This window comes from Aythya marila (assembly GCF_965140915.1).
Source record: "Aythya marila genome assembly, chromosome: 8".
Classification (NCBI taxonomy): Eukaryota; Metazoa; Chordata; class Aves; order Anseriformes; family Anatidae; genus Aythya; species Aythya marila.
Genome location: NC_139049.1, coordinates 9,165,033 through 9,186,983, shown reverse-complemented (window position 1 = coordinate 9,186,983; position 21,951 = coordinate 9,165,033). Strand labels below are relative to the sequence as shown.

Below are 21,951 nucleotides of genomic sequence, written 5' to 3'. Positions count from 1 at the left end.
ACGTTCAAGCCAAATAAATATAAAAAACAACAAACAAAACAATTCTCAGTCAAATCAGTCCAACACCAAGAGTGAGAGACAGATTAATGTGTGTGGCTCACTTGTAACAGAAAGAGTTAAAAGAAAATTCATAAGGGATATCATCACTCCATTATGGACTGACTATGTGATGGTAGATAATAAAATTAATGTTCCCAATAATTATCCCCACCACCCAATAGCGGACCCCCCGCTTTTTGTAAAATGAGCACTATTTCCTTTTCACACAGAAACTAGTTTCTATTTCCTTTAAGTGCCTCTTTTGCTTAAGAGATGGATTATCTGTAACTTACCTCTTTAGGTCACGTAAGAAAGAGTAGCATTTCAAAGAAATCACTTGTTTTCATAGCTAAGCTAAAGCTCAGCGACACAACTATCAAGGGGATGAATATTCTCTACTGGGACAGCACTGCTTGTCTGGGCACCATGGAGCTCAACCCTTCCAGCCCAGCACCAGTTTGGCCAGTTAAATCCAGAGAAGTGGATGGTGAACAGCAAGAATACAGTAACGCTAAAACCTGTAAAGCTGGCCTTACACTAGCATGGGAGCTAACAGCTCACCTAAAGCCAAAACGTTTTGTTCACAAACAAAACTGGGCTGAAGTGGAGAAGGAATGAGGGTAAGGCCTGTCAGAAGAAACATAAAAGAAAATTAAAAACAGAAGTCAGAAGCAGAAGTTTGGAGTCATTTACACCAGCAAGTGGCACATTGAAAGTTCATAGGAATTTTTTTCTCTTTGTTTTACCTAAAATTGTCCACTGCTGTAATCTTGGAAATTCTCTCACATGTTCTCTTGCACTCCACCAAGTGGTTGCTAGAATGAATGGGAAATAAAGCCTGGGAACAGGTAGAGTAAGAGCAAGTATTTTATGTATGTGCACATTAAATCTCTTCTACACGCATTAAGAAGTTAGATGAATTACTCATCACAAGTCTGTAAGAGAACTGAAAATAAGAGAACTGAAAAGCAGTAAAACCAGCTAGTGATAGCCAGCTGTGCTACTGGAAAAGAAAAAAAGATCTCTATCCATTGGACAGATTTAAATAGAGGTGATACCAGCATCAGGACAAACATACGTTATTTGTATCAAATAACAGGGATATTCTAATAAGCTGTAAAACTGTCAGATTCAAAATACATTATTATAGTAATTGAAAAATATATATATATTAGAAGAAAAGAACAACTATTAAAAATGAAAGCATTTCAAGCAGCAATCCATAGTCAGAAGTGGGGAAAACTATTTTCTAGATTAAGATGGTGGGAGATGAAACAGATGGGTCTGTTACCAACCGTCACATGATGAAACTGGGGAAAAAAAAGTGAAATTTCTGACCTCCAAATATCTGAAAAGCTTTCTACTGAGGCAGGACACAACTATTGCTCATAGCATCACACTCAATCTGACCAGAGCCTGGACTACACTGCCTGTCTACAGGAAACAAGGATAGGAAATGATTTTTTTTTTTTTTTCACTTTGCAAGCTACACTGTTATCCAATACCAACATAACCCATCTCCTCTACCAAAAAAGTTAACTGGTAAACATAACTCAGATCCTGTGGTACAGCAATGTTACATGGATGTAAATGAAAAGAATATTACTCCTTATTTACTCTAGAGAATATTTATTGCAAGAAGGTTATCTTCGATGTCCTTGCAGTAGCACATGATAATCCCTTTCTAGAAGGTCTGAAACAACACCTGCAACACGTACTGATATTTTTAACATATCCCAAAGGTAAAAATAGTAATTTCATTTCAGATGGGCGGTAGTCATTCCTTGTCTGGCAAACAAACCATCAGTCTTGCACTGATACTAGGCACAAAGAAACAAACCAGCCAGTTCAGAGGAGGAAGGCTGTCTAGTCCCTCATCCTAGACTCACAGAACCTAACTGGTGACTTACAGCTGCTTGTAACTGGAAGTCCCAGTGGTGCCCCCCTCTCTTTTAACTTTAGTCTGCAAGGTACAGAGAGATGTGGTAGAGAATAGGCTCCCTTGCCTCCTCTGTTTCCAGTGAGAGCTGAACCAGCAGTCTGCACTCAGTTCTGGAGTATGAAGTCTTTAAATTTGACTTCCAGAAGAATGTTCACTTATATATCCAGATCTCCCCAAATGTAAGAGTGGGCATTTACCCATCTAGCAATCTAAGCATACAGATAAACCATGTGCTGCCTATGTCCGAAGGCTTGGTCCAGTATACTACAGATTAGTTTATTTTAAAATCCTGAATTACTTGAGAAAGAGTCCAAGCACTTCAATTATTATTATTTTTTTTATAGAACAGAATCATAGATTAGCTCAGAAGAGACCTCTAGCAACTATCTAGTGCAAGTTTTGTTCAGAACAGGCTTAAGAATTACATCAGGTTGCTCATGACTTGGTCTGTTTTGAATATTTCCAGGGAAGTGGATTACTCAGTCACTACACAGCCTGCTCCATTGTTTCCACTCTTGTGGTAACTTTCTTCCCCAGAAGAAAACCAGTAGTGCACCCTTTGAGTAGGGTCTGGATCTAGCATCCCTATAACCCTCCCAGTAATTCACTGAGGAGAGCCCCAACCTGAAGAAGCTCAGCTCCCTCAGCCTCTCATTGTTCATGCTAGGTATGAAAACAAATACGGTACTGATACCATCTCTTCCTTCCTTTCTCGTCCTGTTCAGGGGGGTTAAAAGCAGTTGGTAAATAAGTCTGTCTGCGTGAAGGTCAGCGTTTACCTGATAACGTGCAGATAAATGTTTCCTGTGGTACAGACTATACAGGGGCATTTATGTCACTACTAGCATGCAGAGGATCAGTAGCCTCCTGTGGTTAAAATCATCCTGATACAGAGTGTCCCTGCATGTGCATCATCGTACCGAGTCCTTTGTACCACAGTCCACTATGGGACTGGTAAATAAGTGAACAACTCAGTTACCACAGCCATACGCAGCCTTGTACAAAACATTTGTGAGCTATTTCTAAGAGCTAATGAGCTAATCAAAGCTGTAAGCATTATCTAAGAACACAACATTTTTGAAATTGTCCAGAAAAAAAACAAAACATGGATATGTCCAAGGACCAGTTGAAGTACTTACACCTCTAAAGCAACCCAGACAAATAAACAGAGGCTATTTCTATCTTTTCAGGGTAACAATTAATTCATCTTGCTTTATATCCATGGTGTCATCTTTGCAGTGGAATTCAAGTAGATCTGAAAAATGCACATCTCCCTGGAACAGCCTGTAGTGTTCACATTGCCTTTACAAACAACAGCTCTCTAACTCACATCAATCTTTAGACTGTTCTGAATCACCTCGTGTTTCAGAGACTTTCCTGAAATATGTCAGTGTACTTCCAAATAATCTGACTTGGAGAAATTAAATGGAATTTCCCCAAATTTTCACTACACAAAACCCTTTCCTATGAAAATTACTTTCAAACATTTGTACTGCTTGTGGGGCTGAACAAATCAGATGCCTCTATTCTAAGAGTATTCTTGTTTGAAGAGCAACTGGTACGTAAGTGACTTGCAAATAGTTTGTTACATAGGGAATGTTAATACTGGTATATCTGAAAGCACTCATTTCTAGCTTACAACCGATTTGATGGGTTGAAGCAAGAGTATGCAATTTCAGAGCACACCTGGTATAACAGACACGTAGCAGGTGAGTTCTGTCAAGATTAAACTGCAATATTTGGAGCCCATTAGATAAACTCAAAGAAGAACTGCTGATTTGAAAAGACCAATCAGAGAGGGACAAGAATTCAAGGTTATGAAGTTCTTTTTTTTTTTTTTTTTTTTTTTTTTTTTGATGGGGGGTGTAATGCAGACACACAAAACAAACCCAAAGTAATTCAGTTTCATCCGGTTTAACCTCGACCACGAGACACTGCTGTCTGTTTTCTTTCTCAAAAGACTCACGTCACCGCACACTGAAAAAAGGGAACTTCCACAGTTTGCGGTGAGGCTGCACGATAAACAGATCTGTTCACACCAACTAGCAGGGCTGCCTGCGTCAATAAAAGGAGGTAGCAGTCAGGGAACTGGCATTTGGTGCTTGGAGGATTATCGCTGCGCAAGGCGCTTCGCATCAAGGCTAAGTAAAATGCCAGGATTATTTTTCTCCCACCACAACATGACTGAAATAAATGGAAAAGACGACTGCAAGCTTGCAGAAGGCAAAATCCATAAAAAGAAGCAAAAGGCTTTGTAAGTATACATGTCTCAGTCTAAACTTTAATGTGTTAGAAGTGAAAATAGCACTAGATCTTGAAGATTAAGAATTAGCGTCTTTTTCAGGCTAACTGACTGCAAAGCCTGCTCAAAGCCCAGGAATATAGCATCACTGTAAGTGGCTTGAGCTAATAGAAACCAACGAATTGATTAATTTAGGCAATCAGGATGAGATTTTTGGATACAGTGGCAGTCAGTCTTTTGAGAAGAATTACATGGATATGCAACTTCACAGGCTTCAGTCCTAGGATTGAGCTGTTTGCCTCTATTTAAGCTTTAAGGAATTTATGTAGAAATGAAATGCAACTGCAATTGTAAAGGATTACAGAATGTCTGTTCATTGGTTTCAGTGGTGCGGATCTCAAGAATTATTTGAAGTGCATGGTCCCGCATCTTGAATCTGGGATTAAGGCTTCCAACTCCAGAAATGTCGTGTAAGTACAAAAAGTAAATCTATGGTTAGATTGCTATATATTCCAACTACTTTTTACTGGCTTCTAAACTACTCTTAGACCAATAAATTATTTCTAACACAACAAAATAGTGCCTGAAATTTTCAAAAGGGACTAATATTATAATTTCATTAATAATTTCTGCTTCCTAAATTCATTATTAGTGATGATTATATTTGCATCAAATGATGGGGAAGAAGAAGCCTCTCTTAAATCTATCTTCTTCAGAGGCATATCATATCCAATCTGTAAAGGTTTACAAGAAAAAATGCTTCATGCTCAAGGGAATAGCCAAGGTATTACAAGTCTCATTTCAGATATATGGAAACAGTAATACAGATTCAAAAGGATTTGGTCATAGTCACAGTAGCAGCTCATCTTTCAGGGAACAGAATTCAGAGTGACTGCACAGTTGCCTGTTTTTCCATTTCTCCAATTATTTTTCCTCAGTCTGGGCTCTCAGATCTGCACTGAGAAAGCCATGAGTTTAATAAATGTGTTACATATTTCTGAAACAGAATAATTAATTATAAAACTTGTCTGCTTTAAACATGCAAGTGAGAAATGTGATTTCTTACCTAAAGCCTTTTCCTTCTTTTGTCAATTTAGGCTTTCTGCAGAGGAAGTAATGCAGTGGTCCCAGTCTTTGGAAAAGCTCTTGGCCAGCCAAAGTAAGTACTTTACTTTAGTACTACTTTTTTTCTTATTCTGCAGATAAAAATTTATCTAATGTTACCAAATATGCAAAGCTGTAGCATCCTGCAAACACTGACAAAGAATGAGCATTTCAGTTGTTCACAGCTCCAATATTCTAATTGGATTCCAAAAATTTGTCTCCCCTGCCCTGTTTCATACCTCTAGTATAGCAAATAACCCCCCAAAAGCTCAATTCACTGCTTTCTGACCAGTTCTGTCCCTGTACAACACTGATTTAACTTGGAATTCTGCCTTCAGCTATACCCTAGGACAGTCTATTTAGGGAAGACTAGAATCTGATGATATGTTTTGGTACCCGGGGTCTAGATCTAAAAGCCACTGAATGCCATTAGGAAGAGTCCCATCCCCCTTAGAACTGGAGTATTTGCAGTATGTAAAAAGAAAGGGAGAACACTATTTCGGCAAGATTTTTATACCAGAGATTTCACTCCTGCTATAAACTATTTATTTTTATCACCCCTGGTCACAAACATCATGCTATATATGGCATATTTGTGTTGGCTGTAGGTGGTCAAGGTGTCTTTCGGGAGTTCCTGAAGTCAGAGTTCAGCGAGGAGAACATCGAGTTCTGGCTGGCCTGTGAGGATTACAAGAAAACCAAGTCTGATCACTTACATGGCAAAGCAGAGAGGATTTACGAGGAGTTTGTCCAGTCAGATGCTATTAAACAGGTAAGCATTAATATATAAAATTACAGTAAAGAGATTCTAGAGATTGAGGAGAAGGAAGCATGAGAGATGCACTTAAATTCATTTACTCAGGAAGATGACAGCCACATGTTTTGTGTGCATGCTTGCACCGTTAGTGCCTTCAGACACGAGTCTATCAGACCTCACAAGTGCAGTCACACGACACAGGCCAGCACTACTACAGCGCCAGCAGAAGTTCAGTTGCAGCACTAGTGTCTTGACACATGACGCTGTTCTCTCCGAGTCAGCACAGTTTGAATTACTGCTGGTGTTTGGGGTCAGACCGCTGGAGTAAGCTTGGCTTGTAAGAGAGCTGTGGATTATTTTTTGTCCTTTAAAATATGGGGACATGCTAGAGAATTGAACGTTGTGTACAGTGAACATACCTCTAACTGGAGACTCATTCTACGCAGGATTTCTCCTTGTTTTAATTTGAGGTTTCACTGGAGATGGTAATTTATTGTTCAACTCTAGTGTCTCTGACTTTTTAAGAAACTGCATTTCTATTGTGCGTAGCTGGGATATAAACTTCAAGTTCCCTCATCTTGCAGTTCTGATACTGAATATCACACTGAGTTCTAAGGCTGGGAATTTATTTACTGACAAGACCAAGCGATAGATACAGCAGAAGAGTACATTTTAAAGATGTTGATGACATTTATTTTATTATTATTATTTTCTTTTACTTTACAGATCAATATTGACTATCATATGAGGGAAGCAACAGCCAAAAGGGCTCAAGACCCAACTCACACAAGTTTTGATGAAGCCCAGAAAACTGTGTATGTCCTTATGGAGAGGGATTCATATCCCAGATTTTTGAAATCCAAAGCCTACCTGAACCTTTTGAACCAGCTGCAGACCAACAATTCAAAATAAAGGGGTTGAGATAATGAAGAGGCAAAGAAACTATGTCAAATATCCCATGGAAACATCCTCCAGGATGGCTGGATCTTGGCTAGGAGAATGCCCTCCCTGGGAGGAGGTATGAGTGAGATGCAAACAGCTCCATGGCCAAGAGAAGGCAGGATAAAAGCTAGCAAGACTGCTACAAGGGCGAGAGCAGTACATGGAGAAAATCCTCTCCTGCCATACATACATCATGGAGATGAGACAGGATCTGGATGCTATTTATTATTTGAACTCCACTGTGAACATTGAACCAAGTCTTAGATGCCAAAGAACTGCTGGTTATCAGGAAGCACAAGATTAGCACGCTGAGTGTTGGGAAAAGATGATCAAGTTCAGAAGAAAAATAAGGACAACTGACAACTTTGTGCATAACAAGAAAATGCCCAAGACTCTTTAATGGCTTTTTTAAAAAAATCTGTGAAGTCTTAATAAGTGTGAGTGCAGCTCTATGATAATATTGTGCTATGTATATATTATAAATTGACTTATTTTAAAATTGATCTATTTTAAGTTATATTAGAACTATATAAGCTGTACTTTTTTTTTTTTTTTTTTTTTTTAAGTTTGTATTCAACAAGCAGATATGTAGCATCTTTTCTGTTTAATTTATTGCAAAATAATAAGCAACTCTTCAATTAAATCTACTCAAAATACAGAAAAAAAGTTATGGTCATTTTCCATCTTATTTTTTGTTTTCTTTCCATTACAATTACTGAAACATGCCAAAACAAGTACTGAAGCACATGGTTCCCTTCTGTCCCACTATGTCACTACTTCCCATCTCCTTATTCAAATATTATTTTTTCCCTCTCACCCCACAGGCCCTTCTCTCTCTCCTACTCACTTTACAGAGATATGGCCTTAGTTATATGGAATACCGGATCCTACATAGACAACACCCACTCACCCCCAAATTAAAAAGAAAAAGCAGGTCCAAATTTCCTGCTTATTTTTCATACTCCCCCAGCTACCGGCGTTTGAGTCAAATCTCAAATATAGATACCATTTCATCACTGACTTCAGCATCAAAGTGGATTAACTGTGATGTGTTGAATACAGAAGATAAAATCTTGCTCACTTACACAGAGAGGCAGTAACTGGTGTGACTCAATAGCATTCACATTTCTTATGGTATTAATGCTACAGACTAATTTTAGCAAGATTCAGCCTAATTTCCAATATCAATAGTTGTTTAATTTCATTGCAGACAAAGCATTAAATTTACTCTGTAATACATGCAATGTTATGCACAGCCTGTACCACACTGGATAGTGATGGGAACCAAAGAAAGAAAAATTGCACTTGTACTCAAACTATGCAGCTAGAGAAACAGGGACTACCAAATCTGAAGTGCTTAAGATCTTGTGATGACATTACAGTTTGTAATGAAAATGAATTCAAGTGTGTTCTGGTCTTGATGAGTTACCATCATGAGAGACAGCTATCACATGCGTGGCAATACAAGACGTGGCAGTACAAGACTAGCTCAGCCCGACAGATTTTCCACTTTCCAGAACAACATGAGCTTCATCAGGCACACTCTGCCAGTCTGTACCAAATGGAGAAAAGCTGTAAACCCACAGACTCCTCTCGTGGGGAGAGAAGACTGCGCTCACACTGCCACCCTTTGGGGACCTCGGGGCCTCCAAGGGAGGACAAAGGCTCTGCGGGAGGCTACATGGCAGCTGCTGCCAGCTTCCTCCATCACCTACTGTCATAGCAGCCTGGCAGCCAGCGCAAGGCACAGCCTCCTACTTCTAAAACTAGTGTAGAGAGAGAGAACAAGCATGCATATACCCGAGGGAGTCTCCGACTGCAAAGCCTGAATTCTCCTGAAACAACGTGAACTGGTCTCCAATCAGCTCTCTTAGATAAGCTGAATTTCCAAGATCAGTAGGAATAAAGTGAGTTCCTGTGAAGTAGGAAATAACACTGCCTCCCACACCAGGGGCATCCTCATCTTTGCTGACACACTTAGCATGTACCAAACGTCACTGTTCGCATAGTTCGAAAGCCACGGAAGACAAAAGAGTACCGCCAGTGATTTTTTTTTCTTTTTAATTGTTATTATTATTTACTTAGGAAACCGGGTCCCTGTGTGCACTGGTCACATGCTCACAGAATTAATAAGAAGCAGCTATCTACATCTGCTTTGTACATCACATAGTGTCCCTACAGCACTTCCAAAGCGCCCCCACAAGCCTGTCAAAGATGCAACGTCAGCTACACTCTGCACAGGCCGTGCCTTTAACTGATGCTATCCTCGTAAACCTTTTAAAATTAGCATAGGCACAAATTTAATTTACAGCACAAATCTACACCTGCACTATTTTGCCATGATTTAGCCAAACACCTGTATGAAGCTTCTGACAGAAATCATATTTCACAGTATGGCTAGTTATGATTTTTTTTTGTTTGTTTGTTTTTAAAAAGAAAATAAATTATGCTCCTTACAATCCAGCAATTTTACTTTACAACCCTAAAATTCATAAATGCCCCTGCAGTAAGGGCCTGAAACTAGCCCCACATGTCAGGTGCCCAGGTCACCAGCTCCAGAGCTCTTACAGCCCCCTCCAGGGCTCGAGCAACACGGCCGTGCTTCACCGGGGGATAAACAGCGCTCAGAAATGCAGAGCTATCTCTGGGATGCTGTCACAAGCCCTGTGTTACATAGCTGTTGCTACAGCAGGGCTATACAAAGCTGGTTGCTTAAACAAGGTGCAGGAGATCTCAACGTATTTTACAGAAATTTATTGTGCTGTCCATATTAATCTACCTAATGGAGAGAAGCAGCTATAAGTAATAGCTCAATGGTACAACTGAAACAGCTTTAAAAGTACTTTAAGACAAGTGCTTTAAAACAGCTGAGAGTTAGGGGAGGTGTTTTTTAAAATTATTTCTGCAAAATCTTTTTCACAATGCAGTATATGGTGCTTATTTTACAGTGAATTCTTCCCTTGAACCTAAAAATGGAAGTTTTTTTTGGGCTCTGAAAAACAAGAGAACATCCAGATCAAAGGGATTAAGCTTTGTGACCTCAGATCATTGACAAGGTGCATGCACTCTATCAAGTTCATTTGTGATTTCTTACTCATCTCCTCCTGCCCCCACCCATGCACATAAATAGCCTTGGTGCTGTAAATCGGTTTCACAGCTGTGGGTCATGCCCTGCCAAGCAGGGCAGACTCTTCCAAAACAGCGCATGTTACACAGCCCTTCCGTAAGTGTGCCCCCCACGGAGAAACTTGTGAACAAAAGGTCTGGTTGCTATACTGGTAAATATGTTAGGTAACTGGTGGAAACTGTCCTTCTTCAACATATGCTAGAGTTGATCATCAGTTACCTGTTAAAACTTTCCAGAATTGGTTTGTGCAAGAGTTAATTAAGTTTTTGCACTTACAGGTTGAACATAATAAAATATTTAATGGGTGAAACACCTTACCTGCTTTGTTTAGTTGATTTTTAATTTTAACTTTCCTCTTTTGGAAACATATATACCATAAGAGAGAAGGAATTTGCAGTTCTGTTTGTATTGACTGTGAGAAAAACCATTGAATCAGACGGGCCATCAGCTACAGATCAGTACTTGAAAGCAGGATGCAGTACAGGGAGAAACTAAGATTTGACAGTTGTGACTCAGACTTGTCTTTAAGAGTTCCCTTCCACTGCTCAAGGAAACATCTTCAGTGTTTGTCAGTGTTTCAGTAGGAAAAAAATAATCATGGTGCCACCTTAGGGCAGATTTTCAGAGTGAGTTAACTTCTCACAGCTGTAGAGAGTTTTCTTTAGGAAGAACTCAAGAGCCCAACTTTGCAGACACAATGTGAAACTGCTAGGCTCATTTTAGTCTCTCCAGTTCGAAAAACTTCCTGAAAATGCATTCCCCAAAATAGATGTTTTAATATTATAGAATTGAAAATGTGATATAACATTGTGTTAGTCTCCCACATATAATGAAGAGACCATCCATGAAAGCCTGTTATTAGAGGCATCCTGCACAACAAAATGTGAAAGAAGCTAGAGGCCAGGACAAGCTAAGATGGTGAAGAATAGTATAAACTTCTCACCTTAGACTCATAAATGCCATCCGTCTGTGCCAACACCGAAGTAATGCACTTTCTGGATGTTATCATTTCCTTTGTGGTTGTGAAATGGGTTTGAAAAGCAAAGATCATGAAGATGACTAGATGACAATAGGTGGAAAATTAGATGTTTTCATCTTCCATTCAGAGACATGGGTTAATTGTATCAGAGTGTAAACTTTCTAAATGAAGCTTCTTGAAAGGAAGTCTTTAGTCATTAGACATGAGCACAGATTGCCAGACAAATTCTTGCTTCATTGGATGATTTAAATTTGTCCTGGATGCTCAGAAACAAAGTTGGAATTCAGGTTATCCCCTGGCTTTGTTTAGATAAACACGGTCTGAAAGGCCTTAGTCACAAAAATGAGACTTAAGATCTACCAAGCGTTGTTGGAGGGTTTCTGCAATTAGAGGACAACTTATCAAAATAAAATACACTGTGCATAATGGTAATAACTTACAAACCCATGAATTTCATACTTCTTACTTTCAGACTTTTGGAAAGAGGCCACATTGTATTTCATATATGGTTTGTCATCCAATAAAGGTCAAGCAGACAGCTTTAGAAATATGAAGAAGAGACTTGCTATTGAACCAAATGTGACCAGCAATGAGTTTAAGCTAGACAACATGCTTATCCATGCCATTCTGAGGAAACAAACACCAAATGTTTGAACACAGCCCAAAGTCTTACTTGGAACTGTTCGTATGCTGGAATAAACAGCTGGAGTTAGGGTACCTGGGCTAGCATGGCCATATATTCTGACCTATGTGGACCAAGCTGTGATTAATAAATTCACACTAAAAGCAAACTACAAAATAAATAAATAAATAAATAAAATCACTGAATGCTGACATAACTATGGAGAACTGGCATCTTGAAAATGAGTACACCTGCGTGATGCACAGGTATGCCTTGTACACTGCTGCATTTTTATGCAAGTGTGGTCTGATGGAGGGCTAAGGGCACACAGTGCTTTGTACCCAAACTGTGGTACCCACCTCTCCAAAGCCCAGCGGAATGGGAGGGCTGAGGGTTTACGTTATGTCTAGTCCAAGCATTCAGTCGCATGATTTCCTCTTCTGCTTTAATGACTATAGAATGTCAGGCTCACATGGTGACATGAGGGCTTTTCAGAACGAAAAAGGGAAGAAATGACATGGCATACAATTGATGTAAGGTTTTCATAAGTTCTGTCTTGACTTCAGTCGGTTTTTATCAAGATGACAACTCTTTGTCAAATTTGCAGAGAGCATTGGCAACATAAAGTCTGTCCAACTCTATGGCCAAAACCTGAAGAAATCATGAATATAGAAACTACCCAAATTCTTTAAGTCAGTGAGTAATTGTAAGCTATGCACCTTACAATTACTTATCTGAATGCACCTTATCTGAATAGAGGCAAAGGAAGAGCTTTGATCCACTATTTCTATACTGCATCCACTCAAAGAGCAATGAGTATGAACAGCACCTAGATCAGAACATCCACTTTGGGCCCTTAATTTTTTTATTTTATTTTTAAAAAGAGGCCTCAATGTCTTTCTTCTCTTCCTGTGCTTGGTCCTAGGTTTCCAGGCACATCTTCAGCATTCATGTTTACATACCCTTGTAAGACACAGCCTCAATAAGGTGAATACCAGGCAAGCCCAAGCAAGCAGTGTTCCTACATTCATGAATGCCAGCGTGTGGGTGTACTGCTACCCAACCTCCTTTCTCCTGCGACGGGCAAGCAAGGGAGTGTGTAGGTGGATGGAAAGAATGGGTACAAGACAGAGAATGAGACAGAGGGCATCCAAATTTATTAGTGCGGAACAGGTGTAGGTGGGCGAGGTGTTTAACGAACAGAGGAGCATTAAAATAGAAACACAAATAGGAAAGTGAACGTAAGGGCAAGACAAAACTAAAGAAAATCTGTAAGAATTATCAAGAACGATATTAAATAAGCTAACACAAGAAAGAACAGAGGAAGAAAAACAAAGCTTTGAGCAAGAGTTTGTCTGGAAGCACTGTCCTCACTGAGGAGGAAAAAATTGCTGTAATCAAGATGGTCAGTATATACTGCTGCAGCTTGCTGGCACTAGGCAGTTATCTGTGGAAAAAGAACAGGCCAGAGCAACTGTCAAGTTTCACGTCTCTGACTTGCTAGTCATTTTTTCCTCCATTTTGTTTCTTTGGCTTTTCCGTTTCCCTCATTTTACTTTCCTTCTCAAAAGCATGTCCATCTCAACTACTTAAAGGACCAAGCAATAACTGGCTCCTAAATGCCATGCTCCCTCATGATGCTGAAGTTGTTCTACACCCTTCCAATGTAAGGAAGGATTCAAAGGAGCAAGGCTGTATCAGAAGCCACGTTAACCAGCCTGTTCCGCATACGCTTCAGTTGCCTGCTTGTCTCACTGTCTGACCTATTTGAACAAGGAGTCCCCTTCCAGCCAGGTGAAACCATCCATTGCAATCAAATTGCAGAAAGTTTCTGCAGAGGCTGTTCATCCACCCTCATGAACCGATTTGATCCACCCCATTGAACTGATGCACAGGGAACTTGTGCCTTTTCCTTCAGGGTGATGTCAGATGACATCTAGTGGAATATCCATGTAATAAGAGGGAGGGCATAGTTCAGGCTTGATCGCAGTATTTCATTGAAGAAGCATACCTTTTAATGACTAAACCTATCGTTCCTGTGTGCTTTAAATATTCTGGAAAGGAAAGTAGAAAGGTGACATTCTGAGTATCAAGCTATGAAAAAAGGACAGTGGAAAGCAGCTGTCTCTAAAATAAACAACTTTTTTAACAAGTTTGCCACAAGCTGCATTGAAGTAACAGCAAGCAGGAATGGCAGCAGTCCTGCAACAGGACAGAACCCTTGCAGTGGCTGGGACATGTGGTGGTGGCAGGCAGGCACATCCGTAGCCCTTCAGGGTCCCTCCATTTCTGAGGACCCTCCAGCCAGCCAGATTGTCTGGTTTTACAGTTCCTGTGTGCTCATCTAAGGATATGTGTGCCAGCAAGTCAACCACCCAACGCTGAGGCACTGTGGATAACCATTACATTCCAGAGGCTGCTTTAGGACATGGTCAAGTTGAAGGACACAATGAAACCACAAGATATGACATAGGCCGCTAATCTTGCACTGAAATTTCCTCCTGCTGTCAAGTCAAGAGTAGTTATGAAGAACTTTCTTCAGTTTAATGTTAAAAAGAAATTTACTGGGGGAAAAAAAAAAAAAAAAAAGGTCAAAACAAATTTATTTCATCCTTCTACACTAGGCCTCAATACCAGTGGGTGAGCTGCAATAAAACAAGCGAGCATACTGATTTATTGTCACCTCAAACTTCAGCTGAAGTTCAAACAGTGCTGAGTTTATGCTTTGCCAAGGAGCCACAGTAGAAGAAAAAGAACGATGAGTCAAAACGGAGAGATAAGATCCGCGGAAACAGCTCACTGCACAGCTGGGCTGTCGGATGGAGTAGGCCGGCCGTTCCCTCCTGACCCAGTCAGCATGCCCAGTGTACATACTGGCAAATCCCCAGAGGTCACAACTACCCCCAGAAAGGACAGACAAGCCCTTTAGAAATATTTTTTCCCCTTCTTCCTATGATTTACCAGGACCCTAAGATCTGGTTCTTATTCCCCAAGCCCTAGTTTTAATACAAGTCTACCACAGGCATGAAGAGAGCAACTGCAGTGCTGCTGCACTGCAGGGCTGCTTCCATTTGAAACACTTAGAGAAGAATAAATGAAACGTAGATGACTCCAGGCTTAATTTAAAATGAGGTCATAACCTGGGCAACAGCTATGAGAAAAATAACAAAGGTCCTCACACAAGTTAAAACAAAGTTCTGTTCTACCATCACTCAGGATCTGTTAAATACCAAGTTACAGGCGTATAAAAACCCCTCACACTGATGGGTCAGAGCAGAAAAATAATATTTTTATTATTCCATAACAATACAAAGTTCCTGCTTTGTGATGTTGCCCATAAGAGGGCCAATCTTGTTTTTAAGTGCAACTCACCTCATTTCAACGTGGACTTCAAACTTTGCATAAAGAACTTTGATATAGGAACAGAAAATATTAGTCACAAAAGTTGGACAATACATGCAAGATTTCAACCAAGTAACACACAGCTTTATTTCATTACAGCTGGTGGGTACAGATGTCAAGATAATTTCAGAGCAAACAGCATATAACAGTGGTGCAGAGTCCAGCTGAACTTCTTCTGATAGAAATCACAAACACTTTTTGCCTGTGGCAAGCAGCTAGGCACCAGCACGAACAGAGCAGACATGCCCAAAAGGTAGTAAGGCCTTTTGCATTAACAGAAAACAATGAAACAAGAAAACAAGTCAAGAAATTTGGGATCTTATCCCTACAGATGCAACTAATAAATTGAACATTTTAACATTTAAGGAAGCTGAGAATCAAGGCTTGTGTTGCAGCTTGAAAATAGATCAAGTGTACTGTGATCTACCAACAATTTTCCTGATAGTTTTCCTATCTAAAATATAATGACTGCTAAATAGTGATTTCCAGATCAGTATCACTTAGATCTTGTACAGAAGTGAATAAACTCATGTCTTCAATTCATCAGACAGGTAATTCACCTGAAAATCTTGTAACCAGGTGACTTTCTTTTTGATTACAAGACCTGCAGGAAGCACGGATCCCTACATGTTAGAAGGGTTGTCACCTTGTTACAATAAAAATCTTATATAATAGCTTTTTGTTCACTCATATGTTATTTGTATGTATTTGGTGAAAACAGCTCCTGTAGCCCTAAACTAGTTGGTTTAACTACTACATCTGAGTAGTTAAGATGTACATTTGTTACCATTCACAACAGAAAATAGTATAAAATTGTAGGCAAAATAATCACAGGCTGCATTTATGAAGTTTAGCCAATTTAAAATTGATACAAATTGCACTACAGCAGTAGGTACTATACCTGTTTTGTTTTTAGGAATAACACTACTCCCAGCAGTAACAAGTAACATTAGATTAATGAAACAGACTGTACTTTGGTGGAATGAAGAAATTCTAAAAAGATAAAGATAAGATGATAATAATAATAATAAACAAACAAACAACAACAGAACAAACAAACAACAACAACAACAACAAACAAACAGCTAGCTTTGTCCTATTTGGAAATATTTCTTATGTAAAGAGAAAAGAGAACCACAAAGCCCTGGTTGCCTACATAGTGAGTATGTGTACTCAGCAAACCCTGGGACACAACATTTTATTGAAAGCCTCTAAGTCAAATTAAAACTGTTCCTCAAACCAATAACATCTCATTATATAACGTGACTTTTCATGCAGCCAGAACTTTAGTCAGTGCGACACATCGCTTCCATCCAAGACACCTGCCAAAGAACTGGTACCCACTCGTGCACTGTGCTGATTTATTGACTGGAGCCAAAGGAGTGCTCCACTGCAGTACTGAGAATAGGTCTTTCTTTTGACTCCTATCATTTGAGTGAAGCTAAATGACAGCACATCAGAAATCCAGAGAGCACATCCAGAAGTGCCTCCTGGACAAGGACTTTTTCCCCCACACAGTAACAGCTCAGCCAAAAGGAAAATGATGCAGTGCAGCCAGGGAAGCCCCTTGCACTGGGGAGAGCACAGTAAGTGAACTACAGCTCCCACGAGGCATTGCAATAGCACTGCTATTTAAATTTTTCAAGTCCCAGCTATAAAGCCCTCAGATATTTTTGGAGAATTAGTTTTTCAGTGTAATATTGTTCTCCAGTAAATTGAATCATCTTGCAAATAAATGCAGCAAAAATATTATGGTCAGCACAGCAGCTATGAGAGTAGCTTTAATACACATCCCAGTAAATCACGTTCACATTTCCCTTCCTAACATTCATTGTATTAAAGGAAAGAAAAAAGTAAAAAGCTTTCCCTCCATGTCAGATGCCCTATCAGGCAGTGTTCTTTCTGCTTCAAAGACTAATGCTAAAGGCAAATAGACATGGAAATAAGATGGCCCGGCTGATGATACTCAATGAGACAGACTAGATTGTCACTTGTTCTATATACAAGTGCTATTGCTGACAGGGGTGAAAAATCATCTGCGTCAGTAACAGCGAATATGACTCAGAAGCAGCTCTCTAGTCCTTTGAATGCTTCTTTTCCTTAAGACTCACCTCCCATAATCACGTACTTCACAAGTTTACAGAGAGGAGGGCCAGTAGCTCATGAGGAAAGGGGAAAAATAATCTTCTGATAAAAATTAAGCATACAGGCAAGAGTTACTAACACTGCAATTTGACAGAGGTAAAATTTCTATTATTGGATATTTCTCTGATCAGGTCAGCGTGGTGAAGCTTGACATAATAGCCAGCAAGCCACAGCACGTGCTGAGAAAGAAAAAGTGAGAAATATATCAAGTTAAAGATAAATGGGTAAAGACCAATTTCAAAAGCTACACAGCTTCTGATGTCTGTTGTGCAGCAGAAGCTTATGAAGCACCATGCAGCCTGCATACCAAACCTGATTTTGCTTTAATTAAGAAATAAGTGTATACACACACACACATATTCTGTGATACTAAGCACCTTTTACATACTACATTTTCAGAATCACTGAAGTTATAACTTATGTGAAAAGGGAACACTCAGAGAATAGATCTCTTCCCAATTTGGCTGACTCATAATGGAAAGCACTCATTGGAATACATCCCTGTTTTCTTCTAGTAACATAAGCATGAGCATTTTTTCCAAGTTACCAGTGTTGAGATCCTAGAATTGCAAAGCTTAAAAATTGGTTAGTGTGAAAGGAGCTACGTGCACCTACAATCTCACTATCAAACATTTGTTTTTCCTTCTACTGTTTAGTCTTTCACCCAACTACTTCCATACTTCTTCCCGGAGTTGGGCAGGAAACTCCTACAATCTTAAGAAATTGTCACTTAAGAATAACAAATACCAAAGAAATCTGATTTTAGTCATCTTCAAGAACCGCGTCTAGATTAGTAATAATGTGTCATGCCGCACTGTAAACAGCTGGAGAGAGATAGAGAGGATGTCCCTTTCAGCTCAAATTGTATTATGCTTGCATTATTTATCTTAAATTCAGAGCTTATTTTCAACTCTCCACTGGTAAAACAATTATCTGGCAACTTGGACATAGAAGGCCTTTAAAAATTACAATAAAAGCTTGAGTCCCTAAAAGATTTTGCTACTAAATACAAGCATTATCATTTCATACACAAATCATTATAATTCCTGTCCCAAAGAAATTACATTCTAGAAAGCCAGCAGTTGGCTTGCGCTTAACCTAAGCACAGCTCTAAAGAAGTGAATACCATTTCCAGAGGAATTATATGGGAGCACCTCAACATAGAACTGTACCTGCTATATTGAGAATATTTGCTTTGGCATAGTGAGCACAAATTTGGGACATACAGAAAAGCTTTTTTAAATGCAAGATTCTTATGTCTTGTTTAAATCAAGGGACAGATTTTTCAATATTTAGCCATAGATAATCCTACCTCCTTCTCTTTTTTCCCCCTAAAGAGCATCTTTGGAGGAAGTACTACGTTGGTCCCAGCCTTTTGAAACGCTGATAACAAGAAGATGTAAGTAAATGCATGTTTGTATCCCGGTTGGGTTATTGAAAAAAAAAAAGTTCCCATGACGTTAAATCAGCAAGTCATGCAGTATTCTGTATGCTCTATCTTATATATGCAGCTACTGAAAAACAACTTCAGGTGTCATGCTTACCATGCATCACACGGAAGCTGAATGAAGCATGCTGGAAATGCTTTTCCAGACTTACCATTTATAAACTCCCATCTGCAAAGGGCATGCAATTATTTTAAAGACATGTGATAAGGGCACATTTATCTGCCACATCCCCAGTCAGAGCACCGCATAGCAAGCTATTTTAGAAGAAAGCAAAAGCAAAGGTGACTTAGCAAATCCTATGTATGGCAAAGACATCCTAGCTGATGGTGCTTTTATACTGTGCAATGCCACAGAAGGTAGCTCAGATCCTTTTCTTGGGTACAGGAAGAACTGTAGCCATAGCACCAAGTCTGAATGTCCCCCCAGCATCCTCCTGCCTCCGTCAGGGCTCAGAGTGCTCCCATATTTCTACATGTTTTCTCCCATATTTCTCCAGTCAGCTTGCAGTCTGACTGAAACATCACTGCTGGACTTAAATATTCATAAAACGGTCAGGTACAGTGTGCATCACAAACCTAAAATTATTCCTGAGGGCTTCCATTATTTTAAAGCTATAGATTAATCACAATGAGCAAGACCACTAACAGAACGTGGATTTGTAACAACTACAAAGAAATGAACAGACTTTCCCCATCAAATTCTTTAACAGAAACCAACCTGTTGTGTTACAGGGAAAGCATGGAGAGGAAAGTGCAGAAAAACACATTTTAAAAAGCTGCAGCAGGTGTAAGATCAAGGCTACTGCTAACATCTTTAGGAATGTGAAGATTCAGATCTCTGCACCAGCAGAGGAGCTTGTGGCTTCCCACAGCTCAGATACTGCTCAGTGCAGTTCTCAGTACCCTGTCCCTGCAGACTGAAACGCAGCTGAGGTTTAAAGGAAGTTCCATGCACGTAGGAAAATGCAGTGTTGACATCTAGGGCTCCAGGTGAATTAGTTCATTTGATTTCCCAGATTGCAAAAATCTGTCTAATAAGGATATTTATAGGTGTACAAAAAAAGAATTACACTGCCTTGTAAACATCCCTACTGTCTTCAAAGGCCTCTGAAGGTAAGACCTTGTATGGTATACAAAACTTGGCTTCCAAAATATTTACAGACGGGACCTATGACCTACTTGTAGATGGAGTGCAGTGATGGAAACAGTTCTTGCATGCCTGCAAAGCCTATGAGAAGATCACGTCACACAGGAAAAGGATTTCTGTGGCCAGGAACTCTTTACAAATTACATTCAACCCCAGGCTCCAGCGAGGTCACACACCATAACGTGAGCTCTGTTTCCTCTAGAAATGTCTGAAGCGTGATGCAGCCTACCAAATGCAACAACAAATACCTAGCACTTGCAGTACAGTGAGTGAAGACCTTTGCTGCTCATCTTGCCTAACCTCTTCTGCACTCAGTTTTAATACTCGCCTTCACTGCTTTGTTTGTAAGCAAATCTTTCAGCTATATCCACCATCTATCCACATCCACAACAGGCACAACTAGATAAAGAACAAAATTCTTGGATCTATTCTATTCTTTTTTAGAGTCTGACCCAGAGGCCATGGATCTCACTTCAATATGTTTTGGCAGCACCATTGCCACATACATATATTAGTCTGGTCTTTGCAAGAGGAAAGAGAAATGAAACAAGTACTCCACCCAGCCCTGTCCCTTTAGAAAATGGGAAATTAAATACATATATATTAAAAAAGAATATATATTTATATATATATATAATATAAAATGTTCTGCTTACAGAAGGAGAATGTTCAGAGAAAATATAGCAAATCTGAGCATTAAGAAACATTCAAGTGTGATTTCTTTCTGGCAAGTGGCTATGTAAGAATGCATAGCCTGCTCAGCAGATTGTGCTGTGACCTTTAACTATCCCTGCTTATTACTCTCCTTGCAAAAATAAGTTAATATTGGCTTCTTCTGCCTCTGCTCCTAGCAGATTGGCATAGCTAAAGAAATCTGACTAGACTTATTTTCTGGTTTGTGCATAACAATAAAACTATTACAGAGTCTCAGAGCGCAGCCTCCCTGTTGACACAGAAGGGCAAGCCAAAAACAACTCCACTTGATTCCCAGATGTTGGCCAAAAGCATTCACTCCTTTTAATGACTAAATCATTCCCACTCTTATAAAACTAAAGGAAATTGGAAGGTTCTTGTTGCTGCTTTTAAAACACAACTGGAAATACAAAGCATTTTTCTCTTTTTCTGAAGATTTTTTTATTTATTTAGGCTGGGGAGAACAATGGCTATTTTTAGCATGTGCTGCTATAGGAAACCCAGTAAGACATTCACATTTTTAAGAAGTGTCAGTATTGCCAAACACAAATCCATTAACCAAAAGTAAAAACCTTAAAAACCTTGCAGTTAAAAATAAGTTGTGTAATCTTCCTCCCCTCCACCCCCCCAAAAAAATAAAAAAATATGTATTTGAATCTTGCTATTGGCTGTCTGGTTTCTAGGTCTTCAGGACACACTGACTTTGTGTTTTCTCAGTATTCACTGTTCATACAAGAAGTAGATACTGCTCTGAGAAGGTAGATCCCAATGAGGATTTTAGCAGAGTTTATATCCAATTTTCATTTTAAAAGGTGCAACTCAAATGACTCGTCAGGAGTAGCCACATCCCAGCCCATTAACGACATCAATGCAATTCATCACAAGCTAATGTGTTATACCAAATTAAAAGGAAGTTGTGATATTTCCTATCACTAGAACAGCTAAAAAACATTTCTGCTGCAGCTACTCTATGCAGCCCATGCCCTCAGGACTACTACTCTCTGCCTACATATGTGCTTTTCCATGAGGATGTGGGTAGGCTGGGACATTCAGACTGCTCTTCGTCTGCCAGACTCCTGGTCCCCAAACGGAGCAAGCTCCTTATCCAGCCACTACCCACTACCTCTTACTAAATCCAACACCGAAAGAGCAGATAGGCTAACTATTAAGATTAGGTTTTACTAGCATTATAAGGAGCAAAACACTCTCCTAAAATTGATCATTATTTTTGATTAGGTGCTGATTTTAAAATAGCAGATATAAGGATATAAATAGGCATTCAGTACAGTTCACCTAACTTCCACGTTCCAAACCATTCCTTTTACCTATACTCAGTGATACTTTAGTAATGTTGTTTTACATT

At 39.5% G+C, this 21,951-nt stretch overlaps 1 protein-coding gene across 1 annotated transcript; it reads left to right on the top strand.

Annotated features, from left to right (window-relative positions):
- Nucleotides 1–4,046: 4,046 nt before the first annotated feature.
- On the top strand, nt 4,047–7,641 carry LOC309881020 (regulator of G-protein signaling 1-like). The gene is made up of 5 exons (XM_082766556.1): nt 4,047–4,235; nt 4,610–4,693; nt 5,321–5,382; nt 5,936–6,099; nt 6,811–7,641. The coding sequence occupies exons 1-5, from the start codon at nt 4,132–4,134 to the stop codon at nt 6,994–6,996; spliced, it is 600 nt and encodes a 199-aa protein (XP_082622682.1). The 5' UTR covers nt 4,047–4,131; the 3' UTR covers nt 6,997–7,641.
- Nucleotides 7,642–21,951: the final 14,310 nt, after the last annotated feature.